Below are 19,568 nucleotides of genomic sequence, written 5' to 3' on the forward strand. Positions count from 1 at the left end.
CACCTTCCACCCTCTGTGCAGCCACACCTCTGTGTCTCTCTGACACCACCAGGAGATCTCAGCCTTGCTGGGCCAAGCTCATCTCTTGTGAGGCCTGTTCAGTTTGCCTTGTCATCTTTCCTGATTTACCCACTCTCCTCAGTGGCAGGGAATGAGGGGAGCTTGGCCGGAGAGCAGGAGAGGGTCTGGTAGGAGATGGGGCAGAATTAGGCTCGGGTGTTGCTGGGGAATGACTCAGATGTGATCAGACCTTCTGCCGCCTTCTAGGGTTCCATAAGTTCACGTGGTGACACTGCACTAGTCTGCTAGGCTGTCTTTCTGGTGCATCCCCCGAGACGAGGTGTGCAAGGACCTTCGCGAGGAATCTTGGCCGGTGTCTTTGTAGCAGGTGCTCAACCCCACGTTGTTTCCCCAGGGCTCCTGAGTTGCAACGGAGAGGACGCCGGAGAGCAGAAGGAGAAGCGATACCTACAGAGCGTTCCATGTATGGCCCTCCCTGACTGCATTGAGAGGTGTTGTGCTTGTGCCTCCAAGGACGGGATGGGCGCCGTGCCCCGGGAGGAGGAGGAAGAACCCATGGAGACCTTCTGTAGGCTCCTGAATTTCCGAAGGTGAGCACACGTGCGGCTGTCCTCTTCAGTTCTCCTGTTGCACTGAGAAGTGGCACTCCTGGGGCCTGCAAGATAACGAGTCTGGGGGGGAGCCTGTGCTGTGATTTGGGGGAGCATGGGCTGCTATTGGCAGCGGCTCTCCCCCACGGGGCGTTGGCTCGTTCCTGCAGCCCCCAGGAAGCAGAGGGCAGAAGCAAGTCTTAAATTACAAAAGGAGACGCTAGGTTGGGATATCAGGAGGAGCTTCCGAACAGTGAGATCAGCTGGGCAACGGAGTCTGTTCTCCAGGGACGAGGTGGGAGTTGCGTTGCTTGGACATTTAAAACGAGAATGTGAAAGGCCCCAGAGGATCTGATGTAGGGCACCATCCTGCCTTTAGATTGCAAAGTCTTTGGGACAGGGACGGCTTTTTGTTCTGTGTTTGCATAGCACCTCACACCATGGGGTTCCGGTCCATGCCTGGGGCTCCTAAGTACCATGGTAACACAAATAATGCCCATCCCAACTCCTCTACACTTCCATTCCATGCCGCTGCATTCCCATCCGTCACCTCCTGTCCCTGCAGGCTGGCCTGGCTCTGCTTTTGAGAAACTGGCATAAAATGCAATGACAAGTAATAAAAGGTTGTGCTGGACACGCTGCATGTGCAGACCGCAATCACAGACACTGTCAAACCACCGCAGAAGGCAGGGAAAGGGGGGCAGTACCCCCTTGTAGCTCACAGACGGCAACAACCTTCCCTTCTGTATAGCCTTATGCACCTGCCACCACAGGAGATCTCACAGCCTAATGGGGCTGAGCTTAGCCGGTATTTGGATGGGAGCCCTCCAGCCAAAACCAGGAGGGGGGCGGTTGATACAGTAAGGGCTGCTGTTCTGTCTGAAGAGGGTCCTTTGCCAGTGAGTGTATTAAAGATTGGATGGTGCTGTTTGTTAGTCAGGATGTTCACCCCAATGCTGTAACCGGATGCCAGTTCTGTTGGGGGACTGTTTGGGGGAAGCGGTGACTCTGAAAAAGCCGTGGGGGTCATGGTGGATAACAGCTGAACGTGAGCTCTCAGTGTGACCCTGTGGCCAAAAGGACTAATGCAATCCTTGGGACGTACAACCGGGAGAATGTCCAATAGGTGTAAGGAGGTTATTTGATCAGACTCTATTTGATATTTGAGTGACTGCTGCTGGAACACGGTGTCCTGTTCTGGTGCCAACAATTCAAGAAGAATGTTGATAAATTGGAGAGGATTCAGAAAAGAGCCATGGGAATTAGCAGGGGTGCCCAACCTACAGCCCGTGGGCCGTACGTGGCCCACCAGAGCATTGCATAAGGCCGAGTAATTAGCGTTTTGTCATCATGTTTACAACAGTTTAGTTTACATAAGTATGTAAATAGACAATACTGGACATAGGTTTTCTATCTAAATACCTAGGAAACAAGCTGAACTTAAAATATAAATCAATACAGGTGACTTTAAATCTTATCAAAATATGTAGAATCTGTTTGGCCCACACAAGGTTGTGCTTAGGTTTCGGTGGCACCACTGAATGAAAGGATTGGGAAACACCTTATTGTGATAGACGTCAGGAGCCCAATCAGTTTAGCTTAGCAAAGAGATGGTTAAGTGATGACTTGATCATAGTTTATAAGTACTTGCCTGGGGAACAAATATTTGATAAGAGAGGGCCCTTCAGTCACTCAGATAAAGGTATAACCGGAGCCTATGCCTGGGAACTGAAGCGAGACAAATTTAGACTAGCGATAAGGCTCACATTTTTAATAGTGAGGGTAATTAACCATTGGAATAAGTTACCGAGAGCTCTGGCGGATTCTCCATCGCTGGCAATTTTAGAATCAAGACTGGATGTTTTCCTAATAGATCTGCTCTGGTTCAGTGAGGAGTTAATTCAGGGAAGTTCTCAGGCCTGTGTTCTGCAGCTCAGACTAGATGATCACAGTGGTCCCTTCTGGCTTTCTAATCTGGGAAGTTTGGGTTGAGATTAGGGGCTCTGGAGCTTTCTCCCTTCAGGAAACCTGCCCCTGGAACTCGAAGGCCCTGCTGCCTGGCAGCTTCTGGACTCTCTGACTTCGTAGTTTTCTCCTTGCTGTGACCATAGCTGAGTCCTCTCTGTGCTGCTTTTAGGCTGGCGTTCTGTGACAGCGGGGAGCTAAGTGTGGATGGATTCTCCACACTGGACGAAGCCGAGGGCGAGAGCTTATGCCTGAGGATCTCCAGCAGGGAGAGAAGGGCCCAGGACATCAGCACCAGCCTCAGCCTAGCCAAGTATCTCCTCTCCGTCCTGGGGGACCAGTTCTGTGAGGCCATCAGGAGAGACAGAGAGGCCTGGCTGTGGGCGCAAGGGGAAAACGAAAGTAAGTCAGAAACAACGGTGCTGGGGACCACTTTGGGTCATGGAGATGCTCACCTACTGCAGCGTGTGGGTTTGAATTCCACGGAGGCTAGATGCTCCCCTGCCTGGTGCCTGGGGTCACCGCTTACCCCCAGGCAAAGAGGGCGTGAAATGTGAGCCGGGAATAGTGATTCTTGTTGCATTTTGCACCTGCTGGGATTGATCCTTCTGTCACTGGCCCCGGTGAGAGTCAGGAGAAGCTCTGTGCGAATGGTTAACTCCCCCTGGTGCGAAGCTGGGGGTCAGAGACGGGAGAGGCAGGTCAGGCTAGCTCGCAGGTGACTGTGTGTCTGCACTGCAGCTGGGAGGTGTGATTACAGCATGTGTAGATGTGACTCCGCCAGCTTTAATCTCGCTAGTTTGAAAACGAGCAGAGAAACTGCAGCAGCATGGGCCGTGGCTCCTTGAGTCTGCACCCGGGGTCCTGGGCACACAGCAGTAGCCTGCAGACCCACCCGAGCAGCCACAACTTCACTGCTATCGCTCCTTGGGTCAGCTTGGATCTAGCTAGATCAAAGCCAGCTCCAGTGCATTACACAGGCTGGAGTCACACCTCCTGTTAGCCGTGCAGACGTGCCCAGTGACCCCGCAAGTGGCAATGCAGTGCCCAGTTGGGCCCTGTGAGTCCGATGGAGCGAGAGGTTTCTTGGCTCAGTCCATTTCCCAAAGGGTTGTGCTGACAAGGGGGTTTCTCTGCCCTGGGTCTCACGCCGCGGTCGCTCACAGCCCACGTGGCTCAGGTTCCTGGGTTGGTTTGCGTCTGCAGAAGGGAGCCACAGCGAAGTGCTGCTCTGCCCCGTCCCCTCTGCCCGCCGTCTCCAGCGCATCCGACCAGATTCTGCATTGGAGCCACTGGGGGTGTCTCTGGATTTACACCACTGTCTGCGAGAGCAGAATCTGGCCCATAGGCTTGCGGTGGTTTTCCCCTTCATTGGCTTGGCGGCGGTGTTGCAGGCCTCACCCGAGCTATCCACATGCACCCAGCAACAACCCCCGCCCCCAGTCCCGAATCCAGAGGGTCGGTGCTCTGCAGTCACAGGGGAGAACACAAAACGGACCCAGCCCACTATGCAGGAGGTGGAGAGGAACCTTGGGGCACCGTGTGTGTGAGCCCAGGACTGCGTGACCATGGAGACTCCACTCCACTCTGGTATAGATCAGAGGTGCTGATTCTGTGCTGCGGAGCCGTGGAGAGCAGGGTGTGATCATGCCACGTGGAAAGCAGATTCCCTGCTCACCCAGGGGATGGTGCTGTGCCATGCCAGGGTCAGGGTGGGGCCGCATGGGGAAAGCCAGGAATGCTGTAGGGCAGTTTCGGGGACCCTGGGGGAGCTGTGTGGGAAGAGGGGGGGAGCGTAGCTCAGGCTTGGGGTTAGACTGAACTCCCTGGCCAGCCCTAGTGCAATGGGGTCACGAAGGCCTTGGCAGAGTTGTATCCAGGTTACGCTCTTCCATGCGGGCAGAAGCTTTGTGATGAAGGGGAGGCAAAGCGGTGACATGGTTGGAGCCGTAAAGCCGGGGAGGGAGGAGACCCCCATAATTTGTTCCCAGCAGCACGGTGGTGGTGAATGAGAGCAACTGTGCTGCTTTCCAATCTAAACAGAAGGGCCTTTGGCAGGAAACAGAGACGCCCCTGTGCCCCAGACTTTACACCTCAAATATTTGGAGTCCATAGTGCCCGAGTCCCATGCGAGATAAGGTCCTTTGTCCCGGAGCAGAAGGGCCAGCCGCTGAAGGCATTTGTTTGCTTGCAGGGGTGACCGCCTGGCGGCGAGGGAAAGGCGCCCTGCAGGCCTGTGATGCCTGCCAGCACGGCCTCTTCAACGCTCACTGGAACTGCTCCAGCTGTGGGTTCCAGCTGTGCTCGCAGTGCTACCGGACCAAGAGAGAGCAAGCCAGCCCAGGTAGTGCACCGGGTTCCCCAAGCACTTCAGGAGTGTGGTGGGGGGCGGGCCTGGGGCAGTTATAACTGTCCAGGAGATCAGCTGAGAGCATGTACAGCATTGTATGATAGCTTACAATGGAACTAGAGATGCCCTCAGTCCAAACAGCCCTGATTGCTGGAGGGGGGGTGGGGTGTATCTGGCCCCCAACCTGAATTTTGTAAACGGCCCCTCCGTTGAGCCAAAGCTCCAGATCTGAACATGCAGCCCCCGAACCAGGGTTGGCTCTAGCTTTTTTGCCACCCCAAGCATGGCAGTCAGGCGGCCTTCGGCGGCATGCCTGCGGGAGGTCCCTGGTCCCACGGATTCGGCGGCATGCCTGCGGGAGGTCTCTGGTCCCACGGATTCGGTGGCATTCCTGGGGGAGGTCCCTGGTCCCACCGATTCGGCGGCATTCCTGGGGGAGGTCCGCCGGACCTGCGGCTTCGGCGTACCCGCCGCCGAATCCGTGGGACCGGCAGACCTCCCGCAGGCACGCCGCCGAAGGCAGCCTGACTGCCGCCCTTGCAGGGACCGGAAGGACGCCCCCCGTGGCTTGCCGCCCCAGACACACGCTTGGAGCGCTGGTGCCTGGAGCCACCGCTGTCCCCAACTTGGGGTGTGCAGAATCCAGAGTCAAACTTGCAGCTAAAGCCTGTTTCCTCCATGACACTAGCATGGTTCTGTAGCTAAGTCAGTGCATGACTGCACCAGTGTTGCACGAGAGAGAGCAAGCCTCAGTTTGCACTGGTGCAGTGTGTCTGTGCTGGGGCTTTGCACTAGTGTCATTACACCAATACCCCTGCCCAGGCAAGTCCCTGGGCCAAGGGGGGGTTGGGAAGGGAATGGACAGAATCCTTGGTGCTGCTGTTTCGTCTCTATTGACATTGGTAGAGGGCTCAAGCGGTACAATTTGCAACGGGATTTCAGCCTCCCGCTGCATCTAGTGTTTGACTTTGGAGCCATCTCAAAATTCCCAGTTTGAAGAGTTTTTGAGGGTGGGTGGAGGTAGCAGCTCTGGTCCCTGTGAGTTTGCCAGCTCTCAGCAGTGACTGGTGCCCACATTCTCATTCTCTCTCTCTCTCTCCCTCCCTAGCCCAGACAGAGGAGTCTGTGCAGTCGGCCAAGTGTGTCCAAGGGCAGGACCATGACGTTCTGTCCCTCATCCCCGCGCAGTTCATCCCCACCCACGGTGAGCTACCCCCTGGCGCTTCCCCAGGCAGTCGGGCGAACAGCAGGAGAAGCTGGTGTACAATCACTGCAAATGGGCTGTGCAGGGCTCCCCACTCCTGTGCTTTATGCTTGGGGGGAAACGAACCCTACTTAGCACCTGGCATCAAAAAGGAAGCATCTATCCAATGCTCCATTAGCTGTTCCCTGCAGCGCTTCCCTCTGGGAGCGTCTCCGCAGCCAGCATTCCCACCCTGCTCCCTGCAGTGCCTCCTGCTGGGAGAGGCGGGGGCTGCAGTCACAATGATCTCCTCTGCAGACCGGGCTCCCGCTCCCTCCCTGACCCCAGTTCCTCCCTGCTGAGCTCCTGCAGTGCTTTGAGCGCTGGGACAGAGCTATGCAGAGCTCTATTGCTCAGCAGGGCTGTCGCCTCTCAGACCTGCCGCCTCCTCTAACCCGTCTCCGTCCTTCTCCTAGTCCTGGCTGAGCTCTGGAAGCTGATGCACGAAGTGCAGGTGAAGTTTGACATCGAGTCGCGCTGCCCCTGCAGACTGAGCATCCTGAGCAAGAGCCTCACCGACAACACGAGGGGTGGGCAGGTACGATTGGGGGGCAGCCCGAGTGGGGTCTATTGGGACAGGATGGGAGGGGGCAGGGAGAACACTGGGGGAGGGATGTAAAAGGAACTGTGTGTATGAGTAGGAGACACCCGGCTTGGCATTCAGAGGGGGCGATGGAGAGCTCAGGTTGCAGAGCAAACACTGGCAGCAACAGAGGTGTAGTCATAGTAACTCCCAGCGCCGTGGGGGAGCAGCAGTGCTGGGGTTGCTGTGGCTGGGGGCCTGAATCTCACTCCTGGCCAGGTACCCTGCTGGCGGGGCTGCTCTTGGCTCTAATAGATGGGGTATCCCATGATAACATGGGGCATCAGTGCCTTTAGTCTCAGCTTGATGTCTGGAGGAATAGTTAGGAAGCCCCGCCAGGAGGGAATCTCGGGGAGCAGGGCTGGGAGATGCTCCTACCTGGGGTGCCCTCATGGATCCCTCCCTTTGGATGTTTCAGAAGGAGGAGATGGGGAACATGACACCTTTGCTACAACCTGCCAGCAACGGAGAGACAGATGGCTCGAGGGTAATCAAGGAAGGTAGGTCTCACCGCCTGTCTCTGCTGCGTGCACAGAAGGATCGGACGCTCTCTGTGCACGCCTCCGAACTGATGCAGCAGGGAGCAAACCAGCCCTCCTCCTCTGCAGCCCCTGGGAGGCAGAGGGGGTGGGTGAGGAGGGCCGGGTGCATGTGCTGTACCACCTCTGTGGGAATAGAAGACACCACGGGAGAGGTGCGATTCCCCAATGTATGTGGGAAAGCAGTGTAGCCTGGGACAGGGCTGGGAAAGACCCAGGGCTTGGGTAGTTGTGCGGGGGTGGGGGAGCTGCAGGGCAGGACTGAGGTGCAATGGGGAGCCCAGGGGGCTGTAGGGCAGACTACAGAGCTGAGAGAGAGAAGCTTGCATGGCTCCTAATGGTACCTGCTCTGTCCCTGGGGGAGCAGGGTCTCCTGTGGGTACCTGTGGACTTGTTGTTTTCCCCTGTGGGACACCCAGCTCAGAGTCCCCTGGGGGAAGGACATCAGTGATGTCTCTCCAACCCTTCCCCTTTCTCCCCTCCCCCCCAGAAAACCCAGACTCCATCCACCCGCCGAGCGAGCAGGGCCCCAAGAGCGCAGTGCAGACGTCCACCCTCTGCGAGCTCCTGACCTCTACGGCCGTCAGGCTGTGCCTGGGGCAGAACGGCGTCCGCATGGCCTTCGCGCCCGTCTCCCCGGCCTTGCCCAGCGTGAGTACAGGCCGCTGCCGGGGCCCTGTGGGTTCTTTTGCAGGTTCTGCCGCTGGGGGGGCTCCGCTCAGACACGGGCTGGGCCTCCCACTTCCAAGGCCTGGATCTGAGCTCTGCAACTCAGGCCCCCCAGTGTGGGGAGAGGGGTTGGATTCGGATCCGATCCGATCCCAGATCCGACCTACGTGCCCCAGGCCCGTCTCCCGGGTCCCTGAGGTTGGATCTCGTGGAGAGATTGGCTCCAACAGGGCTGTGCTCACTCCATGGGAGGGATTATCAGTCAGGTCCCCGGGGAGAAGGGGCCTGGGAAGGGGAGAGGGTGGTAAGGACGCTGTGGAGACACTGGGATTTCAGCCTTGGTCCTTTGCCCTCCCAGGACAACCGGATCACCAACATCCTGGACAGCATCATCGCCCAGGTGGTGGAGAGGAAGATCCAGGAGAAGCACTCAGAACGTGAGCGGTGGAGCCCCAGCCCCCCCGAGCCGCAGGTCTCCCACTGCATCCTGGCCCTGGGGGGACTCCTGTGGCTTCACGATCCAAACCACTCCTGCAACTACAAGCTCTTCCAGGAGCACTGGAGGCAGAGCCAGGTAGGGATGGTAACGCCAGGATCTCTCTGGGCTGTCTCCTCAGACCCACCCCATCCCAGTGCCGCACCAGGGTCCCGCAGTCCTTAGTGATGTGCTGGCCCGGGGGCTGTCTAGGCTGTTCCCTCAGCTCAGTGCCACACAGAGAGGAGGGCTTGTCCCAGGGCTGCGTCGTGGGGAAGGGGATGGTTCTACTGCTCCACTGGGGTTGCTGTCTGTGGGTCCCCTGTTGAAGGGCTGGGAGCAGCCTTGTCTGCCCCTCTGCACCCCTCCAGGGTTATAGCCCCCAATGCCCTTCTCCCAGGGATGACGCCTCCTGCACACTCTCTAGGCATGCTCCAGCCCGGTAACCTCCGCCTCCCCTGTGCTGCCCCCCCCCCCGCAGCCTGTCTTGGTTTCAGGGCTGCAGAAGACACTGAAGAGAAACCTGTGGGAGCCCGAGTCGTTCTGCCACGAACAGCGGGGGCAGGAGGTGCAGGCGGTGAACCTGCGAAGCCAGCCGGGCTGGATAAGGGTCAGCAGCAAGGACTTCTGGGACGGCTTTGCCTCCAGTGCCAGTAAGTGGCTGAGAGCTTGCAGGAGGGTTAGCATGGAGGAGGGGCTGGCTCCGTTGGGCACCCACAGGTGGGGCAGGGATTTGTGAGAAAGGACGGTGCTGGGTCTCAGCGCAGTGCCTAGTAGACAGATGCCCACGTCACAAACCCAGCACTAGCTGGTTCCCTCCGTGGCAGCCACAGCAGAGAGGCCAAGGACCGACTGGGCACAGAAGCTACCAGTCTCTAGGGCATTGGGGGAGAGATCTGGCTCCTTTCTGTTGCAATAAAGTCAGTTTGAGTTTAAAAAGGCACAAGGGAACCAGGGATATTTATCATCCCTTCCCCCTAGTGCGGACAGGACAGACCCAGCCAAAACACAGGGCTTGGGCATAGCACAGGCAACTGCAGGGACCTAGCATCCACTTCTCTAACAGTGAGCGTGGGCACCGGCCTCTGGGCTCTGGCTGCATGTGGAGGGGGAATTCACTTGACACTTGCACCATCCTGCTGCTGAGGAAGGTCTGATGCTTTGAGTTACAGCGGGAGTAAAGCTGAGGGAGCAAAGCAGGCTTGGGGTGCTCAGGGGCTCTGCCGGGCAAGACACCCTGCTCCCCGCAGCCTGCATAAGCGGGAGACCCAGTTGTCTGTAAGACTCTGCTCTTCCCTTCCTTACAGAATGCCTGGAGACAGAGAACAGCGAGGGGAACCTGCTCAAGCTAGAGAGCGGCTTTGGGGACATGCCAATGTGCAGGTACATGGATACTGGGGGCAGATAAAAAGCTACCCACTCGCCTGCCCCCGGCTCTCCCCCCCCTTATCAACCTGTCTCCCCACTCACCTGCACCCATCCTTGCCTCTACATCCACTCCCTCACGTCATCTCCTCCCCGCTTGGTAGGGCTAGGACCCTTCCAGGTTCACCTCAGTGTCGGAGTTGGGACTGGACCCCAGGCCTGTGTGCAGGCCACTAACCATTAGCATGGAGGTACATGGAACCAGGCCTCCACTGCACATGGTTGTTCACTATGGAAGTGCATCTCTAGGTGAACCTGCCATGATCAGCAGCCACTACATGGGTAGCACCTTCTACTCCCCAGGTGAGCACCCAGGCCTGGCTTTTCCAGATCCCCTGGGCTACCTCCCTGCATGGGCAGTCCTGGAGCCAGCCGGGGAAGGAGACTTAGCTTGGAGTGGCTTTAGCTCCCAGGGCTGAACCCGCCCCTTGTGTGAGTGCGGGGCTGAGCCAACCTGTTGTGGCTCCCTCTGCCTGCCACTTTCCCAGTAGCTCGTAAGCCCGCTGCTGCCGTGGGATGGGGAGTGGAAAAAACAGGCCTTGTTTTTCACATCCATGTGTTTTTATTTTGGAAGGAGGTGGTGAGGAGCTGGCGAGCGGCTGGGGCAGCAGCAGCCACTGCCAGGACCTGGCTTTTCCACTTGGGCACACGGAGTAGTCTCGGTCTGCTGGCTTTGTGTGGCAGCCTGGCTGTAAGCGATAGTCTCCTCGCAGCCTCCATGCCATGGCCTCGCCTCCTTCCCTGCCGTTACAGGAGTGCACTCTGGGGTCCCCAGGGAGGGAAACCACAGCACAATACATGGAGGCTCTTTGGACTTAGCTTTTCTGCAGAAGGGCAGCCCCAGCTGCAGATCCCTATAACGGGGTCCTGTAGGGCAGCACCCCACGTGGGAGGGAGACTCCAGCTCAGACTCTGAGTCCTGCGCCTTACTGCCCTGCACCATGTCTCATGGGGTGGGGTTCATACTCATTTTACACTGAGGATCAAGCTCCCAATCCTAGGAAGGCAGAAGGATTTGGAAAGGGAAATCCCAAGTGCTGCCCTGACTCCACTTCCGGGCTGAGACTAGGCCCCCAGAGATCAGTCTAGGGCTGAGTCCGCCTCTGCCTTCTCACCCTTCAGGGACTGCCTGATAGCATCCCGTTACAACCTCTGAGCATATCACCGGTTTGTATTAGGGACAGGCCAAAACAAAAGCCGTTTCTGTGAACAAACCCTGATCATTCACCGTACATATCTCCTTCCATCCAAAGATCTCAAAGCCACAGAGACACATTGACTAATCTTTGTAACCATCCTCTGATGCTGCCTTCCCCGCCCATGTTACAGACAGGGAAACTGAGGCATGGAATGCTCACAGAGAGAGTTGATGGCAGAGTTGGGAATAAAATTCCCAGCCCCCCCCTGCTCTGACCACTAGCCCCCACTCCCCTTCCCAAACTGGGAATGGAGCCCAGGAGCCCTGACTCCCAGCCCACCCCCTCCCCAGGTGTATGCGGCCATTCGAACCATGGCATAAATGCCTTGATTTCACAGTTTCATAAGCTCCATAGTACGGTCAGGGGCATTCCCAAGTTCTGCCCGTGCCAGTGTCGTGGTTGTTTCCGTGAGCGACTGACGCACTGCAAAGGGATAAAGCTGAAGGGAGGGCCTAATAACTGAAAGGACCAAATCAGTGTCTAGGTGCTATCCATGACCTCCTTGCTGATTTGGGTAGGCCACATGGCTGGGCAAAGACCCCCCAGCTCACCCAGGCAGGCTCTGCCACCCCTGAGTAACCAGGGCTATTTCTGATTTTTGTCAATAACCTCCCTAGCGCCCCGCAAGCCCAATGCTTCGGTCTGTTACACTGCTGTAATATGGGTGCGTCCCGTTGCAGTTAGTGGAGTTTCAATGGGTTAACTGGGAGAGGAAAATCTGGCCTGTTATTGTGGGCCATAACATTTTCCTGTGCTATTTAAAACCCAGCCCCAGTCAGTGTGTCCACACTTCAAAGCAACGGGTGTTCTTAACTTGGGTTGGCTAATGTGGCTCAAATGGCAGGGAAGACATTGCTAATTGGGTTAGCAGCACAAGTTCAACCCCAGGCGCCCATAGGCTTTAACATGAGCTGAGTTGCTGTGTTTTCCCTGCTATTTTAACCCAAGCTAGCTCACCTCAGTCAGGCTGTGGGGCAGAACCTGCAGGAACAGTGTCCCTGCGCTTTTGGCCTTGTACGCACTGTACGGGTAAGGTCATGCACATGAGGGATGCCTTTTTATACAGAATCATGCTGTGGGGTCACGCTGGCGGGGGTGGAATACCTGCATTTAAAAAAATCAAGACTACACCCCTGGCTAACCTGAGTTGAGAACTTTTTTGCAGTGTAGACATACTCAGTATGGCTGCATGTGATTTCCTGCAGGCTGGCTGCAAGCCATGGGAAGGCGTCAGCTTTTCTGCACCTGTCATTCCTTCCCAATGTCTGTTCCTCAGAACATGCTCCTGTATGATAGAGACTGAATTCCCAGGGCTGGCCCTCGGCTAGGAGAATTGCAGCAAAACAAGCTGCGGAGTGAGAGTGTGACATGCTCTAGTTTTGGGATTTACGAGTCTTCTCCTCTCTCCCACAGGGCTGAAAACCTCTATGCCAGTTTGCCACTGCTGGAGTACTGCGGGCATGATGGAAAGATGAACTTAGCCTCGTACCTGCCGGGTAGCCAAGGCAGGCAGTGGCTGAGTCCCCAGATCTGTGCTGCCTATGGTTCGTCCTGCTCTCCACTTGCATTTTAAATAGCTCTTGTACTGCCTGTATGTCTCAAAGTGCTTCGCAAAGCAGGGCGAGCCTCATTATCTTCCACTGACAGATGGGGAAACTGAGGCAGAGACTTGGCCAAGGCCACATGGACTCTGTGGAAGAAAGAATCCAGGACTCCTGACTGTCAGTCCTGTGCCTTATCCTCATTGCCCTGCTTTGATGCCTCTGTATTTACAAGAGGCTGATCTGTTTCTCTGCTGGTCTCCAACAATAGAGTCAATAGATCTGCTTGGATTCCTTAGTGGGGAATTATCATGTTATCAGTACCATTTATTACTCACGTTATGGTAGTGTCTCGAGACCCCGACTGAGATCAGGGCCCCATTGTCTAGGCTCTGTATGCACACAGGCCTGCTGTCTCTTCATTAAGCTCTAAAAGCCGCAGTGTCCTCTTTTTGGAAACAGCAGAGGCTGGGAAGCAGGGCCGGCTCCAGGGTTTTGGCCGCCCCAAGCAGCCCAAAAAAAAAAGAAAAGCTGCGATCGCGATCTGCGGCGGCAATTCGGCGGGAGGTCCTTCGCTCCGAGCTGGAGTGAGGGACCGTCCGCCGAATTGCCACCGAATAGCTGGATGTGCCGCCTCTCTCTGGAGTGGCCGCCCCAAGCACCTGCTTGCCAGGCTGGTGCCTGGAGCCAGCCCTGCTGGGAAGCAGCCTCTTCCCGGCTCAGATGATGGAGCTGGTGGGCCAGTGCATGAACTGAGCTGAATTCTCATGGGACATTTGCTCCTGATTCCCAGGTGTGGCCCCTGAGGACAGGACCATTGGGACCAAAAACCTGACAGTGGAGGCGACAGATTCCATCAGCGTCTTGGTGTACGTTGGGGCGTACCCGCTGGACGGGCACAGTGCCCAGAAAGGTAGGGCTCCAGGAACTGATTGGGCTCTAGGTTGTTGGCAAACCACCTCAGTCTAAATACCTCTCCCTTTATGCCACAGAGATTCTCCGGAGGGTGGAAGAGGATGGAGTTGATGACGTCCTTAAGGAGCGGCTCTGGAACACGAGGAACTGGGCAGGAGCCGTGTGGCACATCTTCCGAGCGGAGGATGCTGACTGCATCGAGGGGTTCTTACAGAAGGTGAGTGATTCTTGCAGGGGGCTGTGCCCAGAGTCCATTCCAGATGGGCCCAGGAATCCAGTTCTGGTTCTTCTCCTTCTCACCCAGGGACTGCTCCGGGAGTCCATTCCCAGAGGGCCCATAAATCTACTTACAGTACTTCTCCTAGGACTGCACCCAGGATCTAGTCTGCATGTGTCTTACTCAGTCCTAGGCTTCTCTGCTGAGCCTTCCCACAAAGGAACCCCATGCCGGGCGGCAAATTTTTGCAGTGCAAAAAGAGACCTGCCAAACTCATTTCACGTCAGCTCCACCCTTTCCCCTGGCAGGTGTGCAAAGCCCAAGGCCAGGACGGGGCGGCCCAGCTGGATCTGAACGGCCACAGGAGCTGCTACCTGGATGCGTTTCTGCGGAGGAGGCTGCGGGAGGAATGTGGCGTGAGTGGCTGGACCCTGCTCCAGTTCCTGGGGGATGCAGTGCTGGTGCCGACAGGGGCTCCACACCAGGTCAGGAGGAGCCCAGCTCTGATTCACCTTAGCCTTCTCCCCATACCAGTTTCCCCTGGGTGGGGCTAGGGTTCCCCTATTAACTGCTACCATCTTTTACCCTAGCCAAAGCTGAGAGTCTCCTCCTTAATAATAATGTCTCATCAGGAGCGCTCCAAGCACTTTACAAAGGGGACCTGTGTCATTATCCCACTTTACAGATGGGGACACTAAGGCACGGAGAGGGGAAGTGATTGCCCAAGGCCACCCAGCAACAGTGCTGGGAATGGAACCCTGGTCTCCTAAGTCCTAGTGCCCTATCCACTAGGTCACGCTACCTCCTTGGAGGCTTTTTATCCGTGCATTGATCAGCAAGTGCAGGCAGCGTAGCCCCATGTCCAGATGCCCGGTTCCAAGGTGATGCTCTCTCCTCTGGCAGGATGGTGCCTTCCCACCCTTCTGATGCTGCCCTGGCACCCCTGGGCTCCCTCACACGCTCTCCTTCCCCCACGGCAGGTGCAGAGCCTCAGCAGTACCATCAGCGTCACGCAGAGATTCCTCTCGCCGGAGAATGCTGCCCGCTCGGCACGGCTCGCAGCTCAGACCACAGACCCTGCCGGCACGGCACAGAGACTTCGTGCACAGGTCAGGAGCTAGCCTCCCCACCACAACCACCATCCCACCTCTCCCCAAAAGTCTGGCTGTTGGGGATTCACTCTTGAATCCAGGGGTGCTGGGGGCCCCCCACAGTGCTGAAAGATACCTGAGTAATTTTGTGGCCGTTAGATACCTGAGTAATTTTTGCAAGAGTCCGAGTATTAACCCTGGCATCCTGCATGCCCAGATTTTAATGTGGGTAACTATGCTCTGCCTCTTTAAAATCCCCCTCAGTTTCAAGTGAATACGGGATTGCTTTTGCAGTGTTGATGTCCACCAGTGGTGTTCTACCCTAGAGCTGGCTGCATTTTGGTCTGAGGCAAAGTGGCTTCTCTGTATAAAGGGCCTGATCTCGCCTTCCTTAGGCTGGCTTGGCTCTGGCGTTATTCCAATTATTTCAGTGGAGTTCTTCCTGCTTTACACGTATGTGAGTGAGAGGAGAATCCGGCCCATTGATGCAAAGTGCCGTGGGGTCCTTTGAGCTGAGATGCTCTATAGAGGTGTACGGAGTTACGGTGATGCCTTAATGATCTTTTAAGTCGGTGTCTGAACCCTGCTTCTTTTCCTTCCCTTGCAGATGGACAGCATGGTGTATGGTGCTGTGAGGGAGGCAGTGGGGACCCTGCAGGGCTACACTTAAGGCACTGGCAGGCATGCAGCATGGAGACGGAGGGCTGGCTTCAGACCGGGGCCTCCAGGATGCAGAATTGAAACAAAGGGGGCAGCAGCGCAGGATTCCTGGGGAGCCCCACATCCGCCTGTCTGGATGGGGAATGGCTCTTTGGCATTGACTATGACAGGCCAGGGTTGTCAGGCTGAAGTGACCAGAGCGCAGGGCCTGTGACGAGGAAGATGGCTGCTGGACAAAATGGGGCCAAAGCATGCTCAGGCCCAGCCACTCCCCTGCTCCGGGAAGGGCAGAAGCTGAGACGCGGACAGGTAGGAGGGGATGAGCCATCTGAGAGACCATCCACCCAAGTGATGTGACCCCCAGCATGTTCCATACAGCCCCTGCCAGGAGCCAGTGGATCGCATGGGATTCCAGCTTCCAGCGACACACGGGACTCCTTGGGTTTCTATTGCAACCGTTCTGCACTGAGCACTTGTCCGATATGCTGCTGCCGGCTGTGCCAGCCCCACCTACCCTGCAGAGCCCCGCCATGCCCACATGACGTCACACCCAGTGCTCGTTCCGAAGGCGTCTTCCCGCCGCTCGCCTTGACGATGTCACGCTTGGTGCTTACTTCGGCGATGTCACGCCATGGTGCTCGCTCCCGGGGGCAGCGCACTCTGCGGGAGGGACCGTGGCCAGGTCTCCATCCCCGCAGATCCTCTCAGGCTGGAGGCGAGGGCTGATGGGCCTAGGGGTGGGGGAGCCATGGAAATAAACGTCTGAGACGAGTCTTTGAGGAGACACGACTGACATCGCATGCAGAATCAATGTCCGTTTAATTCTCACGCACTCCCCTTCACAGGTGTCTCAGGGCTTGGGGCAGGGCTGGGGGCCGGGGGGAGCTAACCAAGGTCCCTGGAGCCTTTCACCCCAAGACCCATCAGCCAACAAGGCCATTGCATTGGTTTAAGACCCAGATCTCCACCTGGCCTTCCCTGCTTTCCCCACCTCCGTGTCCATCTCTCCCCTGTGGCCACTGCTGGTTCCCTGTGGACTGAGAATCCGGATCACTGAGGGGCCCAACCCAGTGAGTCCCCCTGGACCCTACAGGGGAGTGTGGCCTGGTTAGGGGGTGGCAGTGGTGTGTGTGAGAGGGGGGCATTTCTGAGGTGTTTGTCTAGTGACAATATTGGCCAACCCCCCACTCTGCCAGACGGACCCCTTTGTTCTCTCTCCCCAGCCCCTGGAAGCAGGCTGGTATGACCTGTCTCCCTAACCGGGGAATGGAGTGGGAGGGCAGGTCCCACCAACCAGCTGGGGTGAGGAAAGCAGACAGTCTGCTGCTCCCCAATTCCCCTTTCTCTTGCCCTTGCTGTCCTCCTCCCCCTGGCAGCAGACACCATCTTAATCGGTGCATCAAACAGGCCCTCTGGTTTATTCCAATCTCCTGTCTGCCTGCGTCTCTCCAGGCCACGCTCTCATTGCTGTGCACGTTGGCTGAGCGAGTGAAGTGCGGCGAGATCATGCAGTAGTTGTAACAGCCCATCCTGCCGGGCTGGCGGTCCCTCCCAGCAGGAGTAACAAAGGCAGGAGGAAGTGGCTCATGCACTTGTGAGGTCCCAAGGAGAGCAAGCATCTCCCTCGAGCCCTGGGGGCCAATACAGGGAGGCCTGGAGCACACAGGAGGTTGTGGCTTGGGCGTAGGGTTGCCAACGGTCCCTTATTACAAGGGACATCCCTTATTTTGTCATCTCTGGGCAACAAGATTGGGAGTTGCTGAGTGCTGCAAAGAGCAGCAAGAAATCCCCCTGGCAAGTGTAGGTTAGTACTGCTGATTATTATTAATAATGATAATATCAGGAGGCGGGGGTACTAAGAAAACAGTCCCTTATTTTTGAAATACCATGTTGGCAACCCTACTTGGGGGGCGGTCACGTCAGCTCTCTGCTCTTTCTGCACCGGGAGGGTGGGAGGCTGCTGCTGCACTATCAGGCTCTGCCTCGGTTTCTCCCTCTGACGTGGTCCCAGGCAGCACAAGGGCGGCCCCAGCTTGTGCAAAGGAGTGGAGCCTCTCTCCTCCCCCAGCGCCTGCGAATCGCCGGAGGCCCTGTTCCCATCTGTTCTCTGCTACACCAGTTGGCAGTGTGCGCGGGGAGGAGGCCAAGGGATTAAAAGCCTCTCTGGTTTAACAGTTCCCTCTGTAATTAAACCTTAGGGCCCGGGCTGCTGCTTAACTCTTTCCAAAGTGTGTGGCAAGCCAGAGGCTGCTCTGCCGGTGCAGGAGCGGGAAGGAAATGGCCGGCTTAGAAACCCCCTCCCCAATACACAATGGCGGGGAAGCTGCATGTAACTCACTGCCGGGGACTCCAGCAGTGCAGCCACGCCTGGCCTGAGCAGGGTGGGGGCGTTCTGGGATACGGAGAGGTACTGTGCTCTCAGTGCAGGGCTGTGGTGCCGTTAATGTGAATGGGGGACTCCGCACGGGCAGCCAGGGGCCGTTCTCATACGCAGCAGGTGAGTGGCACGTTTCCTTGCAAGCTCTGCTGCCCTCCCGCCTGTTGGCATCGGGTGGGGTGCCCATGGTGATGCTCCATAGTGACATCACTGGAGGTGCTGGTGGTGATGGGCATCGTGTTTGTTGCACCTTGTGATGAGGTCATAACGGAGGCTTATCCGAGTTGTAACACTGTGCACTGGCTGGCCATATTTGGTGCATCATGGCCTTGGCTTGTTCTGCTGGCCGCACACCAGGAATTTATTTTGCTGATGTCACTGTGTGTAGTGACTTCGGATTTGTGCTTCCTTTGATGACGTTGTGCCAGGGTTCATTCTGTGCCCTTGGGCTCAGGGCTTGTTGTGATGTCATCACACAGAAGGTTCACCCTGATGATGTCACCACGCTGGTCATGATCTCCCTAGGGATGTCCATTGGGATTATGGCATTCGGTGTGTGCCATATCGGCAGCAATGCTCTAAAGAGTGCCAGTGGGGCAGTTCTCTCCCCAAAAGCGCCAGGCCCTTTGAGGGTTCAGTTCCCATGGCAATGGGGCTCTCGGTGCGGCTACCCTGGGAAGAAATGGTGTAATATCGATAAAGCAATGGGCTTGGCTGTCAGGGCTCTATTCCCAGCCGTGAGAGGGGAGTGGTGTCTAGTGGTTAGAGCAGGGGAGACTGCCTGGGAGTCAGGGCTCTGAGGTTCTATTTCTGCCTCTTGGGATGAGTGCAGTGTAGTGGTCAGAGCAGGGGCTGGGAGTCCGAAGACCTGTGTCCTGTTCCCAACTCTCCCTGACCTGATGGTGTCAATAATGCTGAGCGACCTCCCAGGGGACTTGAGCGCACTGGTGTTCCTAAAGCACTTTGAGACCCTGGGGCAGGAAGGGCTGGCAAAGGGAAGTGTTGGATTTCCATGTCTGTTGCTCCCGACAGTCGACAGCCCTGTACGTAGCCTCCCCTGGCTGCCCTGTCAATGTTCTTCTTGTTTCCCTTCTGTCAAGCAGCAGCACTAGCCTGGCTGGATGACTCGCTGCCCTTTGGGAGCTCAGGGAGGAAGGGGGAATCCCGTCTCCCACTCCTGTTTCCTTTTTAGGACAGTTCCTCCAGGCCACTCCAGACGCGGGGCTCCTTCCAGCACTAGAATCCTCCAGCAAGGCAGGCGCTGCGTCTCGTCAGCAGCCTGCCAGATAAAATAAACGCCATCCTCCCGGGCCCCTGCTCCGCCCTGCAGATGTGGAAGAGCTGAGAGCTTAGCCTGCAATGGCGGGGTCAGCTGGGGTCAGGGAGGGATAAAGCAGCCAATCCTATCAGATTAAGAGCCGGTCATTTCAGGCTGCTGTGAATTAGACGCTGTCAAGTGAGGCGCTTGGGTAAGTTTAGACCAGATGGTCCTGTTGGCTGCTGGCCAGGTGAACGCTGCCGTGCTTCTACGCTTGGCTGGGCCTCACGCCCCCCCCCCCCCCCCACACACACTTTCCACAGGCATGTCCAGCAGCTTGCGACTCTGGAGTGGGAGGCCAGGGCTTGATTCCGCCTGCTAGCTGGGATTTCCCTTTTTCCAGGAGACAAAGACACCCTATGAGTGAGGCAAGCAAAAAGCCTCAGAACC

General features: G+C 56.9%; 1 protein-coding gene across 1 annotated transcript in view; it reads left to right on the plus strand.

The window, feature by feature from the left end:
* HR (HR lysine demethylase and nuclear receptor corepressor) overlaps positions 1-19,429 on the plus strand; it is a 56,018-nt gene extending 36,589 nt beyond the window's left edge. Inside the window, exons 4-19 of the mRNA XM_026658011.2 lie at positions 416-611; positions 2,749-2,978; positions 4,771-4,920; positions 6,035-6,130; positions 6,586-6,707; positions 7,171-7,252; positions 7,782-7,942; positions 8,319-8,534; positions 8,863-9,088; positions 9,743-9,818; positions 12,473-12,603; positions 13,394-13,513; positions 13,593-13,732; positions 14,041-14,217; positions 14,713-14,841; positions 15,431-19,429. Of these exons, the coding sequence (XP_026513796.1) occupies positions 416-611; positions 2,749-2,978; positions 4,771-4,920; positions 6,035-6,130; positions 6,586-6,707; positions 7,171-7,252; positions 7,782-7,942; positions 8,319-8,534; positions 8,863-9,088; positions 9,743-9,818; positions 12,473-12,603; positions 13,394-13,513; positions 13,593-13,732; positions 14,041-14,217; positions 14,713-14,841; positions 15,431-15,493 (2,315 nt within the window). The 3' untranslated portion in view covers positions 15,494-19,429. The remainder of the gene's footprint in view (positions 1-415; positions 612-2,748; positions 2,979-4,770; positions 4,921-6,034; positions 6,131-6,585; positions 6,708-7,170; positions 7,253-7,781; positions 7,943-8,318; positions 8,535-8,862; positions 9,089-9,742; positions 9,819-12,472; positions 12,604-13,393; positions 13,514-13,592; positions 13,733-14,040; positions 14,218-14,712; positions 14,842-15,430) is intronic.
* Positions 19,430-19,568: the final 139 nt, after the last annotated feature.

The sequence above is a fragment of the Terrapene carolina genome, unplaced genomic scaffold, assembly GCF_002925995.2.
Source record: "Terrapene carolina triunguis isolate 2854851 unplaced genomic scaffold, T_m_triunguis-2.0 Scaffold53, whole genome shotgun sequence".
Lineage (NCBI taxonomy): Eukaryota > Metazoa > Chordata > Testudines > Emydidae > Terrapene > Terrapene triunguis.